The sequence below is a fragment of the Chelonia mydas genome, chromosome 9, assembly GCF_015237465.2.
Source record: "Chelonia mydas isolate rCheMyd1 chromosome 9, rCheMyd1.pri.v2, whole genome shotgun sequence".
Classification (NCBI taxonomy): Eukaryota; Metazoa; Chordata; order Testudines; family Cheloniidae; genus Chelonia; species Chelonia mydas.
This window is the reverse complement of record NC_057855.1, coordinates 89661786-89677528: the sequence shown is the minus strand read 5'-3', so window position 1 is coordinate 89677528 and position 15743 is coordinate 89661786. Positions and strand designations below refer to the sequence as shown.

The window sequence follows — 15743 nt, the reverse complement described above, 5'->3', positions numbered from 1 at the left end:
TCAACTAGATATGGGTATTGAGGAAGAAGGGATTTCACATTGAGCTTGTGAGTTAAAAACCAAACTCCAACCCGTTCTTTATGCGTAAGCTTCAATAAACATAAGCTGTAAAACTGTCCTTCGGTTACGAGTTTAATTTAGGTGTTAAGAATTTAAATGAGCATAGTTCGGTTCTGAAGTGACTGTTAGCCTATATGGTTTGTTATAACAATAATTAAATTCTCCTTGCTAAAACAGTCAATGGCTTCTAACACCATTTAAACATATAATATGCTAAAGCTCTGGCTGAAACCATCAACAGTCAGGACATTCATAACCATAAGTCTCCCTGCCATTGCTGTACACTAAATAGGTCTCATTTTTCACATGGTACAGCGCGTGCACTGTTTTACTACTCTGAGGCACACTGACAGAGAAGGATGTCAGCTAGGATATCTGAATTTAGGAAGATGTTCCTGCCTACAGTGTGTCAGTTAAGAATGCATTTAAACATGCATATTTAGTGACATAAATACAATACAGAGCAATAGGGCAATTATCTTGCCTTGACTGTTTTCCAGGTAAAGATTTTTTTGCCCCGTTTGAAATATTAACTCTTAACTATGGAGGAGCCCGTAGGCATTGTTATAAGAACATAATTAAAGGGTCATATTGTTACTAACCTGATGTCTGAATTATCTGAAACATTTTAGTATTCTCTGGGTTGCTTGGTTGTTGAGAAAAGACAGGTCTGGAGGGTGTTATAAATGCTCAAGTGTAGGTTTTGTATCCATTTTAAACAGGACATAGTGCTTATGGTTTTAGAAGAGGAACAACTAAAGCTGAACTAACGAGGAGTCCTTGTGGCACCTTAGAAACTAACAAATTTATTTGGGCATAAGCTTTCATGGGCTAGAACCCACTTCATCAGACGTACTTGGATCGACTTACCGTGATGTCTTCACCATGGTGAGTCGACTGCTGCTGCTTCCCCGTCGACTCCACCTGTGCCTCTTGCGGCGGCAGAGTACAGGAATCGATGGGAGAGCGCTCGGGGGTCAATTTTAATCGCTGCTCACCGATCCGGCAGGTAGTGTAGACATACCCTAAGGTCCCACAAGGACTCCTCGTTGTTTTTGCTGACACAGACTAACATGGCTACCACTCTGAAACTAAGGCTGAGATTTTCAAAGGATCCTAAGGGAGCTGAGCACACAAATCCCATTGGATTTCAGTGTGAGCTGAAGACTTAACTCCCTTGGCTCCTTTGAAATTCCCAGCCTAATGACTTCTCAGCCATTTCTAAGAGGCAAATCTACCTGTAACTACATATCTTTCTGAGTTGCATTTATAAATGATGAACACACCGATACCTGTTTAGAACAGTCACTGCCTCTGCATCATCCTTACAGGTAAGCAGCTTGTCCATGTTGTAGTCCAGTACTGCCAGACCCAGCTGCAAGATTGCCTTTATCCCATCGTAGAAGAAACAGTCCACCACACTGACTGCACTTTCAATGGGCAGCACGCTGATAAAGAGGGTAAGAAACCAGGAGAGAGAGACAGACGAGAAGAACGTCATGTCTGTCATGTAGTCCGTCAGCTGAGACAGGTGATCCCTGATGAGTTCCTCAAACACTGCCTGATCCACCAAGGCCCCTGCAGGAGGACAACGAAATAGCCACCCAAATGGTAATATAGGAAATAAAGCAGCAGACATTTCCAGGAATCAGGCTCACACACAACCATACCTTCGTTATAAAATAGGTCAAGCTGTTGCCATGGCATGACATAAGGAATAATATGAACAGGTCTGGGTGTGTGGCTATACCAAACACCTGCATGACCCGAGTATGTTAGGAGCCATCAAGACAACATGTGGGTATTAGCATGACTGCACACTAAGTAGTACGTTATTGCTTTTGATAGTACATAGTCAGCTCCATTGCTCCTCCTGTGTAGTCAGTGTCCCTTGTTTGCAACAAGAGAGAGAAAACCCTAAAAAAAAAAAACCAAAAAAAACCCAGAAACCACCCACAAAACATTGGCTAGCAGAATCAGGGAAAAGTATAGGACCTGGAAATACTTTTAACCTTTTTTATTAAAACTGACTAGCTTTTCAAGTTAATAGTGTGCCTTTAATATACAAATCCAGGATAACGGTAATATGGTACAAGTTACAGTATTTCCTGAATAGTTTCTCTCTACAGCAATAGCCCAGGAATAAAAAGCTACATTAATTCCTGCACACAAACAGGAACATTCCTCTTTATTTTCAGCTCTTCTTTCTAAACCACAACAGTGAACTAAATCCATCATTTTTTTCCCCCATCCAAACTTTAGCTAGTTCTTCACTTCTGTTTCAAGATGTGATTGATACATTTATTTTTAAAAAACTGATAGAAGACAGAAAGATATTACCAATGATTCGACGATTGAAATAATCTGGTAACATTCTTTCACAAACAGCAACCAATAGCCAGAAAGCTTCTTCTTCTTTAGCGTAAAGTAGCAGCACGGATGTCAAAATATTCATTGCCTACAACATTCAATCAAGGCAAGAGGTGTTGGCAAGGAAAGACTGTGAGAGCATGCAGTGCATTTCAGGTTTGCTGCATGTTATAATTATATATATATTTGTAAAGCACAGTTTACATTGCATCATTTTAAAGCTCAGTTGGGGTGAGCTGCAACTATATCCTGAACCAGACCTATGCTGCACCACAGTTAAAATGCATAGTATACCATTTAAGCTATCTAAGGTAGATTTATAATGTCAGCCTAGCATAAATCCAAGATTTACAGCAGATAAAATAATGTCATAGGCACGGGCAGAACTTGGTGACAAACCCTATATAAAAGTCAATGTTGTATAATGTTTTGAAATTTATACCACAAGTAAACCACTGAAGCAAGAAATCCCCAGGGATTTATGTGACGAGTTTATGAGGTGTGGCATCACTATACTGGTTCCATATATTAGTGTTACTGATGTTTAGAAGACCCATACACATGATCTCAAGAGCATTCTACCTGACAGTATCCAATCTTGGGATTCCTGTATGCATAGGCTGTAAGAACTCTCCTGAGTGCAGAAATACCAGTGTCGCTCTGAAAGGCTGGATGCTCAGGCAGGGAGCGACGCAAATCTCGTTCAATTTCATCAGTAGCCAAAGTGCATGTTCCTAGGGACTTTTCCACCAGTTCAGTGTAATAACCGGGGTTTGTAGCCATGTCATTAACAGCACCTGCCAATACATTTTATTGCACAGTATTAGAAGACAGAAACAGTGGAATATCTAAATTATTTCTTTGCAATATGTATAATAGCTTTTAGTACTTACTGAAGTTTATGGCTTATGATGGAGGATTGGGGGCCAATTCCCCAGGCCATTACTCCAGTATTATATCAGAGTAACACTTTTGAAATCAATAGGGTTACACTGGCTTTACAGGAGTAGCAAAGTAGAAAACTAGGCTCAAGGTAGTTAAGGTTGTAGGTTATTTCTATTATATATCAGATTTTGACCCTGACCTCTCTCTTGATTTCCACAAAAAAGTCCCCATTCCATCTGTAATTTTACAAATGTTTTCTGGTAGAGTCAATATTTTTCTTCCCCTGCAAAGTTGGTAGTGGACTGGCCAAACCATTTATGACACACACATTTTCAAAAAGTACTTCACATTTGGACCATTCTAAAATTTTCACGCCATCACATACCATATGTGCTCAGATACAAAACTGATGAGTGAAGAATAAATGTACAGATAGATACTTCAACAACAGTTAGCAACTATAAAGAAAAGGAGTACTTTTGGCACCTTAGAGACTAACAAATTTATTTGAGCATAAGCTTTCGTGAGCTACAGCTCACTTCATCCGATGCATTCATCCGATGAAGTGAGCTGTAGCTCACGAAAGCTTATGCTCAAATAAATTTGTTAGTCTCTTAAGGTGCCAAAAGTACTCCTTTTCTTTTTGCAAATACAGACTAACACGGCTGCTACTCTGAAACCTGTCAATTAGCAACTATAAATCTCTTGCATTCACAACTACTCAGCATGAGCTAAAACATGCTAGATAATTTTACAAGTAATTTGTAGTCATAAACTGAATCTCTAGAAGAGTTGCAAAATCACCTCTGATATTGGGGTAAATAGTCTTGTGGTCAAGGCACTGGACGGAAGGTCAGACAGATCTGTACTCAATTCCTGACTCTGCCACAGACTTCTTACGCAACATTGAGCAAGTGATTTGGGTGACTGTCTCATGCGCTGAAGTCAATGGGAGCTGCAGGAGCTCAGGGCCTCTAAAAATCAGTGACTTAATCGCTCCAGGCTTCAGTTCCCCATCTGTACAATACAGATTATAATACTTCCCTATTCCGTAAGTGTGCTGCTGGGATAAGTTAATTAGTGTTTGTGAGGCATTCTAATACAGGTATTACACCACAGGGATGAAGGCCATAAAAGTACCTTTGTAACTTTCACAAGAGATCACGTGCATCTTTATAAACACTGCAAGTGAAGCACATGATGTCTGTAAGCTCTGTACTTTGGTTCAAAGGGCCTAGTCTAGAAAACAGTTGCAAAGATGGGGAAAATTCTCTGCTACAGAAACTCTATTGGTTTGTAAAGCTGCCATCCCTGACAAAAGATTTAAAACCGGTTTAGCAAATATGTTTTTCCTGCTATGTGAGGACACAGTCTTAAAGGGTACATCTACACTGTATCTGGGAGCGAGTGTCCCAGCTCGGGTAGACAGACTCATGCTAGCAAAACTCAAGTAGTGCACTAAAAATAGCAATGCGGACATTTCAGCTTGGGCAGAAGCTCAGGCTCTCAAACCCACCCTACCCTATAGGCACCAGAACCCAAGCTCCAGACCAAGCCAGAACGTCCACACTGCTATTTTTAGTATGCTATCTCGAGCCCTGCTAGCGAGAATCTGTCCACCCAGGCTCCCAGTTGCAGTACATACATACACAGAAAGGCTTTTCCAACTTAACTGTCCCCTTGAACTTTAAGGATATAGCATGTACCTTATCACCAAGGAAACAAACATTTTTAGGACAATTTTAAAAGCAGTTCGAGTCTGCAGCTCTGATTTCCAACTGTAAAGACTACAGATTTGGTTTGGTTTAAATTCCCTGCATAAAAGCAAGATCCTTATCTATTTCTGGCAGAGAACAGCAAACAGCTGTTTGATCATTGACTAGAATATTTCTGTAGTACAACTCTGTAAAATTAATTCATGCTAATTACTATTCAATACCTGAGAAGAGCAGCCAGAGCTCTCCTCGTAAGGTCTCTGGGATCCCTCTTAAAACTAGATCTCGAGTCTTCTTTGTCCGAAACATGCTAACGCCACGTCCACACTCTACAAAGAGGATATTCCACGACTGCTCTTTCATTTTTTCTTTCAACTATCAAAACAAAAACAAACGCCCATTAAGCATAATGAAAAAGTCTGCTCACACATTAAGAAGTATAAGGTTAAATTTTGCTCTCGGTATTACCAATATGAATTGGGAGTGACAGAACTGATATCAGTGGTGTTACTCTGGATTTACACTAGTGTAAATGGAAACAGAATCTGACCTACTGAATACAGAGTAACTTTATGTAGACTTTTTCACCCCCTTAAAATCTTTGGTCTATATTGTCTGATATTGCAAAAAGTTTATAAAATCAACATGCAGATAGCCCAGCCTGTTTCTTCATCTTTGACACTGTATCAATACAGTCCACATAATTCTCAAATGTACAGGAAGTGGTACAGTTCCAGAAAGGATTAACAGTGCAAGGGAACAACACAGCTAACCAGTGTGTATGACAATGCAGACAGGTGCTGTGAAAGCCTGCCCACAAAGTTCTCCAAACGCTCCAAAAAGCATTGTCAACACAACACCTAGGCCACCACTGCCATTCCAGTGCTGGACTTCAGAATGGACTAAATTGTGGTGGTGGTGTTGTGATGTTCACAAGGGACTAGAATGAGACCAACAAACCTGTGAGATTCTGTACTTGGTCTCCAGAGGCACAAGTCTAGTTTGTTAACCTACTGTGTACTACCTTAGCCCCTTTTAAAATTAATTTTAGCCCATTAAATCAGCTGTTTGGATATTTTTACAAAATAAAGCAAGCTCTCTTATAGTCTATTCATTTTCTGTCCTGATGGAAGCGGCTACGTCAAAGCTGTCAGAATAAAACAGCTAAGAACAAGCAGAATCTTAAAGGCTATGGTTATAAAGTAATTATGCACTGGCTGCTGTTGAATGTTTCAGGTAGATTTTGGTAGAAAGCACCATCTGTTTTGCTTCATGTGCCAGGAATGTCCTAAGGGTAAGACTTTGTTGATTTCAACAGAAACTGATGGACAAGAACAGCAGAAATGTGTAGCAGAGGATCAGAATCCAAAGGATTAAATAGCAGGGCTAATTAAGAAACATGATAAATTATATCAAAGGTGTTTCTCATTTTAAAATAATCCTTTTAGAAATAAATAGTTCTTTCTAGTATTTTTGTAAATAAAAATCTTTACAAGGGTATGTAACACACCCCGTGGCTGGGCAGTCACAGCTTGATGTAGTGGGTGACCTATTTACCTCATGAGGATACCTCCTGCAACATTTTCTCATACTTGCAATGTAATAACATAGGAAGGTAGAACGTCCCTTTTAAAGGCCATACCCAGTACAAACACTGTGACTATGTGACCATGGGCCCACATCTTCCCATTTGACATTGCTGCTTGGTGCTTGATCCTTCACCATTCAAATCAAAGGGAAGCTTTTCATTGGCTCAGATGAAAGCAAGATCAAGCCCTTAAGCGCCAGCAGTGCAGCCAACAACTTGGGTCCCCACTCATGCTCTTGTGGGACCTAGCAAACTCAAAATTCTCAGCATTGCCCAACTTCTTTCTTGGCAATGACAGAGATGGGGCCCTCTCTCCAACAACTCTCTGGCAGATTGGACTCTGCAAATTTTAAAGCTGGCCTTGGCTACAACTCTATGATGCCATGAACAAAGCAAAACAAACCGGAGAAATTTAGCTCAGCTCAATTAATTTTGGACCATCCCACACTAATGACACTGGGGGACGCTCTCAGTGGTGCTGAGTGGCTTTAAACTCCTATTGGGTGCGGCACTGCACCTTGCAATATTGAAAATTTAAGTTTCAAAAGAATTATCTAATTATGGTGTTGCTCCTATTTAAATCAGTGTCACACTCCCATTTATTACAATGAGAGTGAGTCTGTACCTTCCATGTTAATTCAAGGATTGCTATCCTGCAGCCAGAAGACTTTGTACATGAGACTGCTGCTAACATATAGTATTCGCTAATGATGATCAAACATGCTGGATTTTAACAAAGAAGAACAAGCATTTTCAGTAGAAATAAAATATAACCAAACCCACAATGGAGAACAAGCCACTTAAGTAACTAAGCTACTAGTAGAATACAAAGCTTCTGTAATTTGTTAACTTTATCTTCGTTTCATTTCCAACACTTACTTGAATGATTGTGCTAAAGCCCTTTGCGGGTCCTCTGACAGCAAACTGCCCCAGGAAAGATTTGCCCCTGGGAAAGTCTGCACTGTGTGAAGAGACAGACAGTAAAAAAGACTGAATAGAGGTCCAGGAAAGTTTGCTAGGAGGGAAAAAATGTCAGCATTAGCTAGACTCTGCTATGAAGAAGCCTGCAGGAAGAGTAACGTCTACCACCAGTATGTTTTCACATCAGCCCATAGGGGTGATGAGAGAATTTAATATTTTAACACAAGGCAGTGATCTCGGTGTTTAAAAGTTAGATGCTCAGCATAGCTCCCTCTGGAATTCTACTGCAGTTTTCCATTTCTCAAGCCTGTCTCTCTACGTAAAAGTCATTGTAACTTGGGCTAATTTTAGAACGCCTCACGCTCTATTTTTTTATTAGATCTCATTGAAAAATAAGAAATTCTTCTCAGGGGAGCAATTCAGTGGAATGAGATTTATCTTGAGGTAAGGAAAGGATGAGGAAAACAGGAAGTCAGACGAGAGAATGAGAAAACAAGGAATCGGAACAAGAAAAATGGGAAGGAAGAAAGGAATGAGGAAGCAGAAGTAGGATTCAGATTGATCACAAGGGATCAGTTGCCTCCAGTCTTAATCTTTTCTTTGTGTAATGAACCTAGTTAAAAGGTTTGAACAAATTGTGGAAGGTACATTGAGGCTCTGATGCTGCAAAGTACTTTAAGCATGTTAGTAGTCTCACTGAAGTCAATGAGGCTACTCATGTGGTTGAAGTTAGACACTTTACTCTTGGGGAATTCTGCGCCACTGCACAATGCAGAATTTGCACAGAATTAATGTTCTCCGCAGAATTTCATGTTTCTCCTTCAGAACTGGGGCTGCAGAGCTGCCAGCCACCAGTAGGTGGCTGCTGTCCTCTGAAGAGTCTGGCTCTCCAGCGCACAGTGAGCGGATCACCCAGCCTGGCGGGGATGGAGGCTCTGCATACTCTGGCTGCTCGGCTTGATCCTCATCTGTCCAGAGATGGGAGAGGGCCGAGGAGACCCAGCTCTGGCAAGGGTGAGGAAGGGCAGGGCTCTGCTGTGTCCCCTGGAGGGACAGTAAAGAAGCTGGAGGGAGGTAACGGCTCCGGGCGGAGGAAGGTACAGGTGTCTGGACCAGGGGTGCACCATGGCTGGGCGTTGGGGAAAGAGGGGTGCAGGTGTTTGGGCTTTGTGGGGACCCACACAGCACTCTCCAGTATCCCCCAACTGGAACTGGGTTATCATAGGGGTTTCTTTAACTCTCCACTCCTTGGGGAATCTTTTTTTTTGTCTGCATTGTTGACATATTCATTTAAAATAAATTACCCAAATAATTGAAACGGGGAGTGATTATATTGTGTTATTTTGACAAATCAAATACGCAGAATTTTAAAATATTGTGCGCAGAATTTTTAGGCACAGAATTCCTGCAGGAGTAGGCACTTTCTTACTTACATCACTAAATCATGGCCTATTTGCTTAAATCATTTGCTTTCAACGTACCACAAATTGTTCCTTACTTACCATAATAATAATCATATTTAGCTCTTACATAGATAAAACAATACGTCCTACAAACCTGGCAGGCAAAACAGGTTGTTCTGATTTTCCCATTTATCACCTTTTGTTGTGTTATCCTAGTTTGACAGATCTGGAACAGTGTTGGGAATGGGAGCTGGAAAGCATGCCAGAGGTACAACTCAGGCACGAATGTCTTTATCATACTGTGGTTTCTTGATCTTTCCTGTCCTCAGGTTTATTTATTTATAAACAGTGTTTGTCAGTACTGAACTATTCTATATAACAGTTCCAAATAAACAGTACTAAAGATGAATTGATAACAAGAAAACATAAAGCAGGTGGAAGTCTGAGCTAGTTTGAGTAGCTGAACTGATGGCTGAAAATTTTTAGCTCCATATAAAGTACAGACTGGATCAAATATTTATCTGCCACGCAACTGGAGAACAATTTCGTACATTGGCTACTTTCTGTCAAAACACAAGGATATATTTCTACTGAAATCCAGTTGAACCTCAGTACCACATGAGTAGAGCCTATTTGCATGAGAAGGAGTTGGCAGTTTCTGTTCCTTACTCCGGCAGAACTGAAGTGACGGAGTAAGTAAGGAGTGCTGGATAGGGCCCTTTGAAAAGCACAAGACTTACACACTACAAATGAACTCAGTTATGAACACTGCAAACTTAGGGGCAGAGTGATTAATGAATAGGTAACCCAGTACATCAGCTCTTTCCATGGTCTGGGGAAAGTGGTTGCAATGCCGCTGCATTTTGTATAAGCAGCACTGAGAATTTACCCTTTTAAAGCACTTAAAAGTGATCTGCAAAAGGGAAAAGAAACAGCAACTGAAGAGTTTAGGTTCTCTATATCCTCCAGACAAAAAGTTTTTCTCTTTTAAATATCAGAAATGCCATGTATGGTCTTCCCTGGTTTGTGAGGTCTCTCCCCGAGTAAAGGCCTGATCCAATAGCCACTGAACCCAATGGAAGAACTTCCATTGGGTTCAATGGGCTTTCAATCAGCTCTAATTGAGGAAGCAGGGATGTTGCATCTTTAACAAAGATATCCTTTCTCCCTTTATTAGACATTATGGTTTTATAGGTGAAAATACAAAAAGCGGTTTCAAACAGTGACTAAAAACCCCTTCCCTTCTCAACTGTTAAAGTTTTAGCCTCATCTCCTGCAATGTTGTAATCCGCTTGTTCCCAAGTCATCCATAGAGCTCCACTGTTTCCAAGAACTGGATTTCTTATGTGAAAAGCAAAATAATTTTTTAAAAATAAAACCCTTCAGGCCTTCTTCATACTTTATAAAGAAGGGGAGTGGATTTCCCACAAACCCACTTTGTTTCACCTTTAACAAAATGATAAGCTCTGGGCTATGAGAAACTTTTTCTCCAAATCATAATGTTATGACCAAGAAATCAGGAGACTGAAAAAGGAGGTAAGCAAATGAAGCTGACGTTTGGATCACAATTTTGCTTGTTCTCAAACCATTTCTAGTGGTTTTAGGAGTCTTGACAGTTCAAATGAATGTGAAATTAAGTACTTGCTCACTGTCACAAAACAAACAGGCAGTTCCTCCCTGAGGGGGTGGAGGAGCAGAAAGAATTTTGCTGTGGGAAGATAAGGCATATCATTATTAAACAAGATGATCAGAAAACACAGCAATGCATAAGGCCCCTGTGGAAATGTAGAGTAAAATACAGAGTAGGCAGAGAAGAGAAAATTGCCAAAGCCATAAAAGAAATCAGCTGCTTTCTCTCGAATACGTTTCAATTTTACTTGAATCCTTTTTCATTGGATTCAGAAAGGTGTAGAAAGTTGTTTTCCTTCTTACCATTTTAGAGTCAAGATTATCAGCATCCTGAGGGTGGAATACGGTCATTAGAGCTTCTGTGCTAACAGTCGTGCTGCTGCCTTTCTGACCTGCCATTAACGGTCCTTCATAATAATCCACCAAATTGTCAGAGTTAGAAGTAGTGGCAACCTGCAGAATGCATTAACAGCTGTCAGAGGTGCTTAAAAAGTCCTGCAAGAAACTGCACTGATAACAGTTGACGTTTCATCTGCAAGCACCACTTGTTATGCACCTTTCAAAATTACAATAGTCTTCAGATGCATTGTTGTTATTATTTAAACTTTAAACAGCATTAACAAATCTGCCTGGAATCTTACAGAGCAAATAAGATCTGAAGTGGTCCATGATCTGTAGAGCTTCCTATTTACATTTAAGCGGCAGCACTTGAAAAAAAAACACATTTCTTTATTGCCAAAGCAAGATATTTATTCATACATTAACATTAATGAAAACGATAGCTGCAAAAAAGATGAGGGCCTGATCCAACTCCACTGAAACGAAAAGAAAGACTCCAACTGATTTAAATGGGAGCTGGAACAGGGCCATGGACAGAAACTGTCAAGTATTGTACTGGCAGTTAAATGCACTGTGTGCTCTCCTACCACAGGATACTACTAACCGGATTTCAGAAGCAAGGTTTGGAGCCTAGTGGGTGAGAAATATTCTATTTCAAAATCTATAAGCAAAACAAAGTAAAATGCCAAAATGTACTCAGTTCAGCAGCTTTGCCGTTCGACATGTTCCCTTCCATATGCATACAGAGCCAATTATCTTTCTCCACCCTAAAAGCACAGTTAAGGAGGAAAATAGACCAAACTGATTATTAGTCAAGTAATGTAGACAAAGGCATGTAACTGGGCGTGTGTGGCCACTCCAAAGGTGAATACTTTTGAGAAGGCATAGCTCAGCACCCAAACGTCACAGAACTGTGCTGCACTCCTAGCTAGGGAGCATTTCTGTTCAGGTTAAACCTTTTTTCCCCCCCTTGTTGTTCACCCCAGCTTCTAACCCTCAAGACTGGAACCTTGAGGATGAGTCTTCCATGACACACGGTTTTTCTGTGCTGAACCACCGTACACCCTGCATAAGCTCACGGATACTATTTCACAGGTTATTCTGACCGATTCTGCTCCTCTACTATCGATGTTATAAACTACTAGAGCTGATTGCATCAGAGAGGGAGGCCCATCTGGACTGTGAGGAAAGTTCTTAACTCCACCCAGCTGCTATACTGTCAGAATATTAGGTTTAGAACTAAAGTTATAGGCAACCACTGGGATAACAGCAACTATCTGCTCAACTCTGGCTCATGTCCCTGTATTCAGGGGAGTACCTGGCAGCATGCCCCTCTGGAAAGGGAAGGAAACCATCCTTACTGTCCAAAAGTGTGTGTTGGAAATGAAAAATGGTACATAATCTCCTGAACAGCTGAAGTACCAAATCCTGGTTGCCGTGCTCTCATATGCATGCTCGTCGATAGGAGCACTCAGAAGAGTAAATGTGTTGTCTCTAATTGGTAAAAGTATAAAGCTTTGCCAGGGTCTACATTTGAGACTCTATAGGGTCAGTGATAGAGCAAGCAGAATTACCCAGCATTTTTCATTTGTGCTCCTCTCCAACACACATTCAGTTAAGCCAAGGTAGGACTGTCCTGTCGGAAAGTCATGTCACCCCAAAACTAGGGTACGGCAAGGTTAAAGCCTAGCAGACCATGTTCTGTATTTGGCATCAGACAAAGCAGACAATTACCGATGAAGGGGTTTTAGGAGTTAGCTTACTAAAAGTCAAAAGACAGAAGTCCCATCAATTTCAATGAGAGCAAAGCCCTAAATGCAGAACCCTAGATGGAAAGTATGCAGAAGCACTATTAAAAATGGCAAGTTCCACATATCTGTTCTGAGGGATACATTTTGAAACTGAAAAGCCTCATACACGACACTATTTGCACAGATCTGTCCACATCTAATAACAGCCTCACAATCATCCTGTAAACATTATGAGCCAGCTGGTTAAGTTTACACAGATCCACTAACTTCACACTTGATTTTACACCAGGTGGTGATTTTTGGTTTTTCACAGGAGAGATTATGAAGGGTTTTTTTATTTTTTTAACCAAAAAGTCTGACTGTTTGCATTGAAGGAAATGGATCTTAAGTATTTCTAAGCAGTGCCTATGGTCCCACTCACCGTAGTATCTGAGCACCTCATAATCTTTAATGTATTTATCCTCACAACTATCCCAGGAAATAGGGAAGTGCTATTATCCCCATTTTACAGATAAGGAACTGAGACAGAGAGACTAAGTGATTTGCGCAAGTGGTAGAATAGAAAATTAAATGTGGGTCTCTCGAGTCACAGGCTAATCCCCTAAACACAGTACCATCCTTACTGTTCCATTTGGTCTTCTGAAAAAGCAGCTGTGATAGGTCTGGGAAGGAATACCTCAAATTCCCTGTGATGGGATTTCTGTTTTTTAACTACATCTAACACAGCTCAGTCCTCTTGGGCTCAGAAACAGGAAGTCTATCAGGTTTATTTATTTATTGCTCACCAATCCCAAACTTGATCTCAAACCAGAAAACCTTCCCAGGAGGAAAAATTCTCTCTTTCCTCCTCCCCTTCCCCTATGAATGCAAAGTCACCATGAAAAGCACATTTATTGGTATGTGTGAACAGTCTGTGTGTCCAGAGAAGCACTCAGCTCACATTTTTGTTCAGTCCTGATGTGTGCCAAGCATTACTTCCTTGAAGCACTACACGAGTCTGAATGATAGGGTAAGTCACTCTTTTGCTATGGGCTGATAAGCTCTGACATATGCTTATAACTTCCCCTTTGTTATGCATTCAGCACAAACTGTACAGTAGATGAGGCATGGAATGAAGTCTTGCTCAACATCAGACTGCCCCATTGCTATGCAGTGCCCTTTCTCAGAATCTCCCAGAATTCCTGCCAGCTGAAGCAGTGAGAGTCCCAAAGAAACACTTCAACTGGAATTGGGCCCAATTTATGCAAATGAGATCCACCTTTTCAGATTTCAGTATTAGAGTTAGCTGTGCTGTTACCTCCGTACTTGCAGTGTGATGCGGACTTGAAGTTGTACCACTTCTGATCCTGAGCTTTGCTACCAGGTGTTCAAAATCCTTAATCTCAGTAAAACGAAAAGCTCTTTTTGCTTTAGTACTAATGCTGACTCCTTTGTTAGCTGGATCAGCCTTCTCCACTGCTATGACCTGAAGAGGCAAGGACACAGGAATTAGTAATCTCATCTTCCTACCCAATTTCGTCAGCTTGGCTTGCAAAAAAGAAATTCTATTGAGAGTGCATGTGACACATACTGGAAGCTATCTGCATTATCCTTATAAATATTAAGTGTGACGTGGATTCAACATTCAATTTTGTGTAGCTGCCTGCCTGAATGCATAGAGTTGAAGTGAAGCAGGCTGTAAAGAGAGGTTGTTAAACAGAGCAGGAAAGACAAAACAAAGACACAGATAAGGCAGCCTTAGCTGTACAACTTCAAAGGAGTTAAGATAACAATGGCTGGGACATCAGTTGGGGAAGAAGCTACCTAGCTAGCACCATCCTTTCCACCTTTCCTAGGCTGAGCCTAAGATCAAAGAGTAGACACTAAACCCCTATATAGAGGCTAGGCTGCAGAAAAGGAAGGGAGGCTCCCCAGGGTATGTCAATGAAAAAGCGGACAGGCTGGGAAGACTCACGCAGAGACAGAAGGAGCCAGCTGCAAGCGAGCAGGGTGTTTCTCCTGACTTAGAGATGGGGAAAAAGCTGGACCCATGTATAGAGAGGTTAAGCTTAGGTAAGAAAATACGCATGTAGGTCTCTTTTTGTTTTATTCCTTGGCTCTAAGGGCTTTGTATCTTTGGGTGAAAGAATAAATAATGCTTTGTTTTGGAGAAACTGTTTGAGTCACTTTAATCAGCTGCTGTCAGAGGCTCCCAAAGGGAAACTCCTCCCAGTTGGACCTACTGAAAGAGTCATAGTTGATACCCAAGGGACTATAACCCAGGTCCTGGTTCAAGAGTGGGCAAATTGCAGAATTCCAGCCTGTGGGGGTGCACTCAGTGAGACCCCAAAAAGGGACAACAGTGCAATGAGCCTGGTAACCATGACAACATGCACATACAGACAAACCTGTGAGCAGCGTGGAGCGCAGTGGACCATTGTATAAGCAGCATTAACAACACAGACAATTTAAACTATCATTGCACAAAATGGGCTGTTGCTATTCTGGCACAAGACAATGGACTGACATGTTATCCCCATAAAACCCAAACTTCATTATAGGACAGATTTTTTTTAGAAAAATTAACATATTGGTGCTAAACGCTTTCCAAAATCTGGCCTCAAGTGCCTGCTGAAACGGGTGCATCTTACACAGTTTTTTGAAAGAAGCCAGACTCCGGCTCCTGCAAATAATCACGTGAAGCAGAATTCATGGGAAGGATAATCCACTGAGAATACCCTCCTAGACACATCTGTCACAGGAAATGACAGCTGAAGCTGATCTTAATTGCGATGATGGGATAGTTAGGATTTATAGTGGTAAATACATTTTAATAATGTAGTGCTTTTCAGGAAATAATAAATTAGTAACATGACTGTGAACTGCTAGACTGACTACTGTTGCTGCTGCTTTCTGACCACCACAGGTGAAGGATGAAAACCAGCTGACGTGAAACAACTCTACAAGGGCCTAACAACTCCTAAGAGAGAATTTGGAATTAAGAAGTCAGCTCCTTTAATTCAACCTGTTATGCATTGTTATTACAGTTTGCAACAGCCCCTGTTTGCAAGACTGCCAATAGAAAAATCATATGAACTGCAAT

General features: G+C 41.0%; 1 protein-coding gene across 6 annotated transcripts in view; it reads right to left on the bottom strand.

Annotated features, from left to right (window-relative positions):
* Positions 1 to 15743, bottom strand: part of TBC1D8B (TBC1 domain family member 8B) — a 67953-nt gene that overhangs the window by 23200 nt on the left and 29010 nt on the right. For all 6 annotated transcript variants that reach the window (XR_006283597.1, XR_006283596.1, XM_037909751.2 and 3 more), the window contains 6 exons: positions 13959 to 14126; positions 10875 to 11024; positions 5255 to 5405; positions 3013 to 3227; positions 2401 to 2518; positions 1353 to 1638 (listed from right to left, as the gene is read on the bottom strand). Coding sequence is in view for 4 of the 6 variants with exons in the window: in XM_037909751.2 (XP_037765679.1) it covers positions 1353 to 1638; positions 2401 to 2518; positions 3013 to 3227; positions 5255 to 5405; positions 10875 to 11024; positions 13959 to 14126 (1088 nt within the window). In the remaining 2 variants the exon portion in view is untranslated. The remainder of the gene's footprint in view (positions 1 to 1352; positions 1639 to 2400; positions 2519 to 3012; positions 3228 to 5254; positions 5406 to 10874; positions 11025 to 13958; positions 14127 to 15743) is intronic.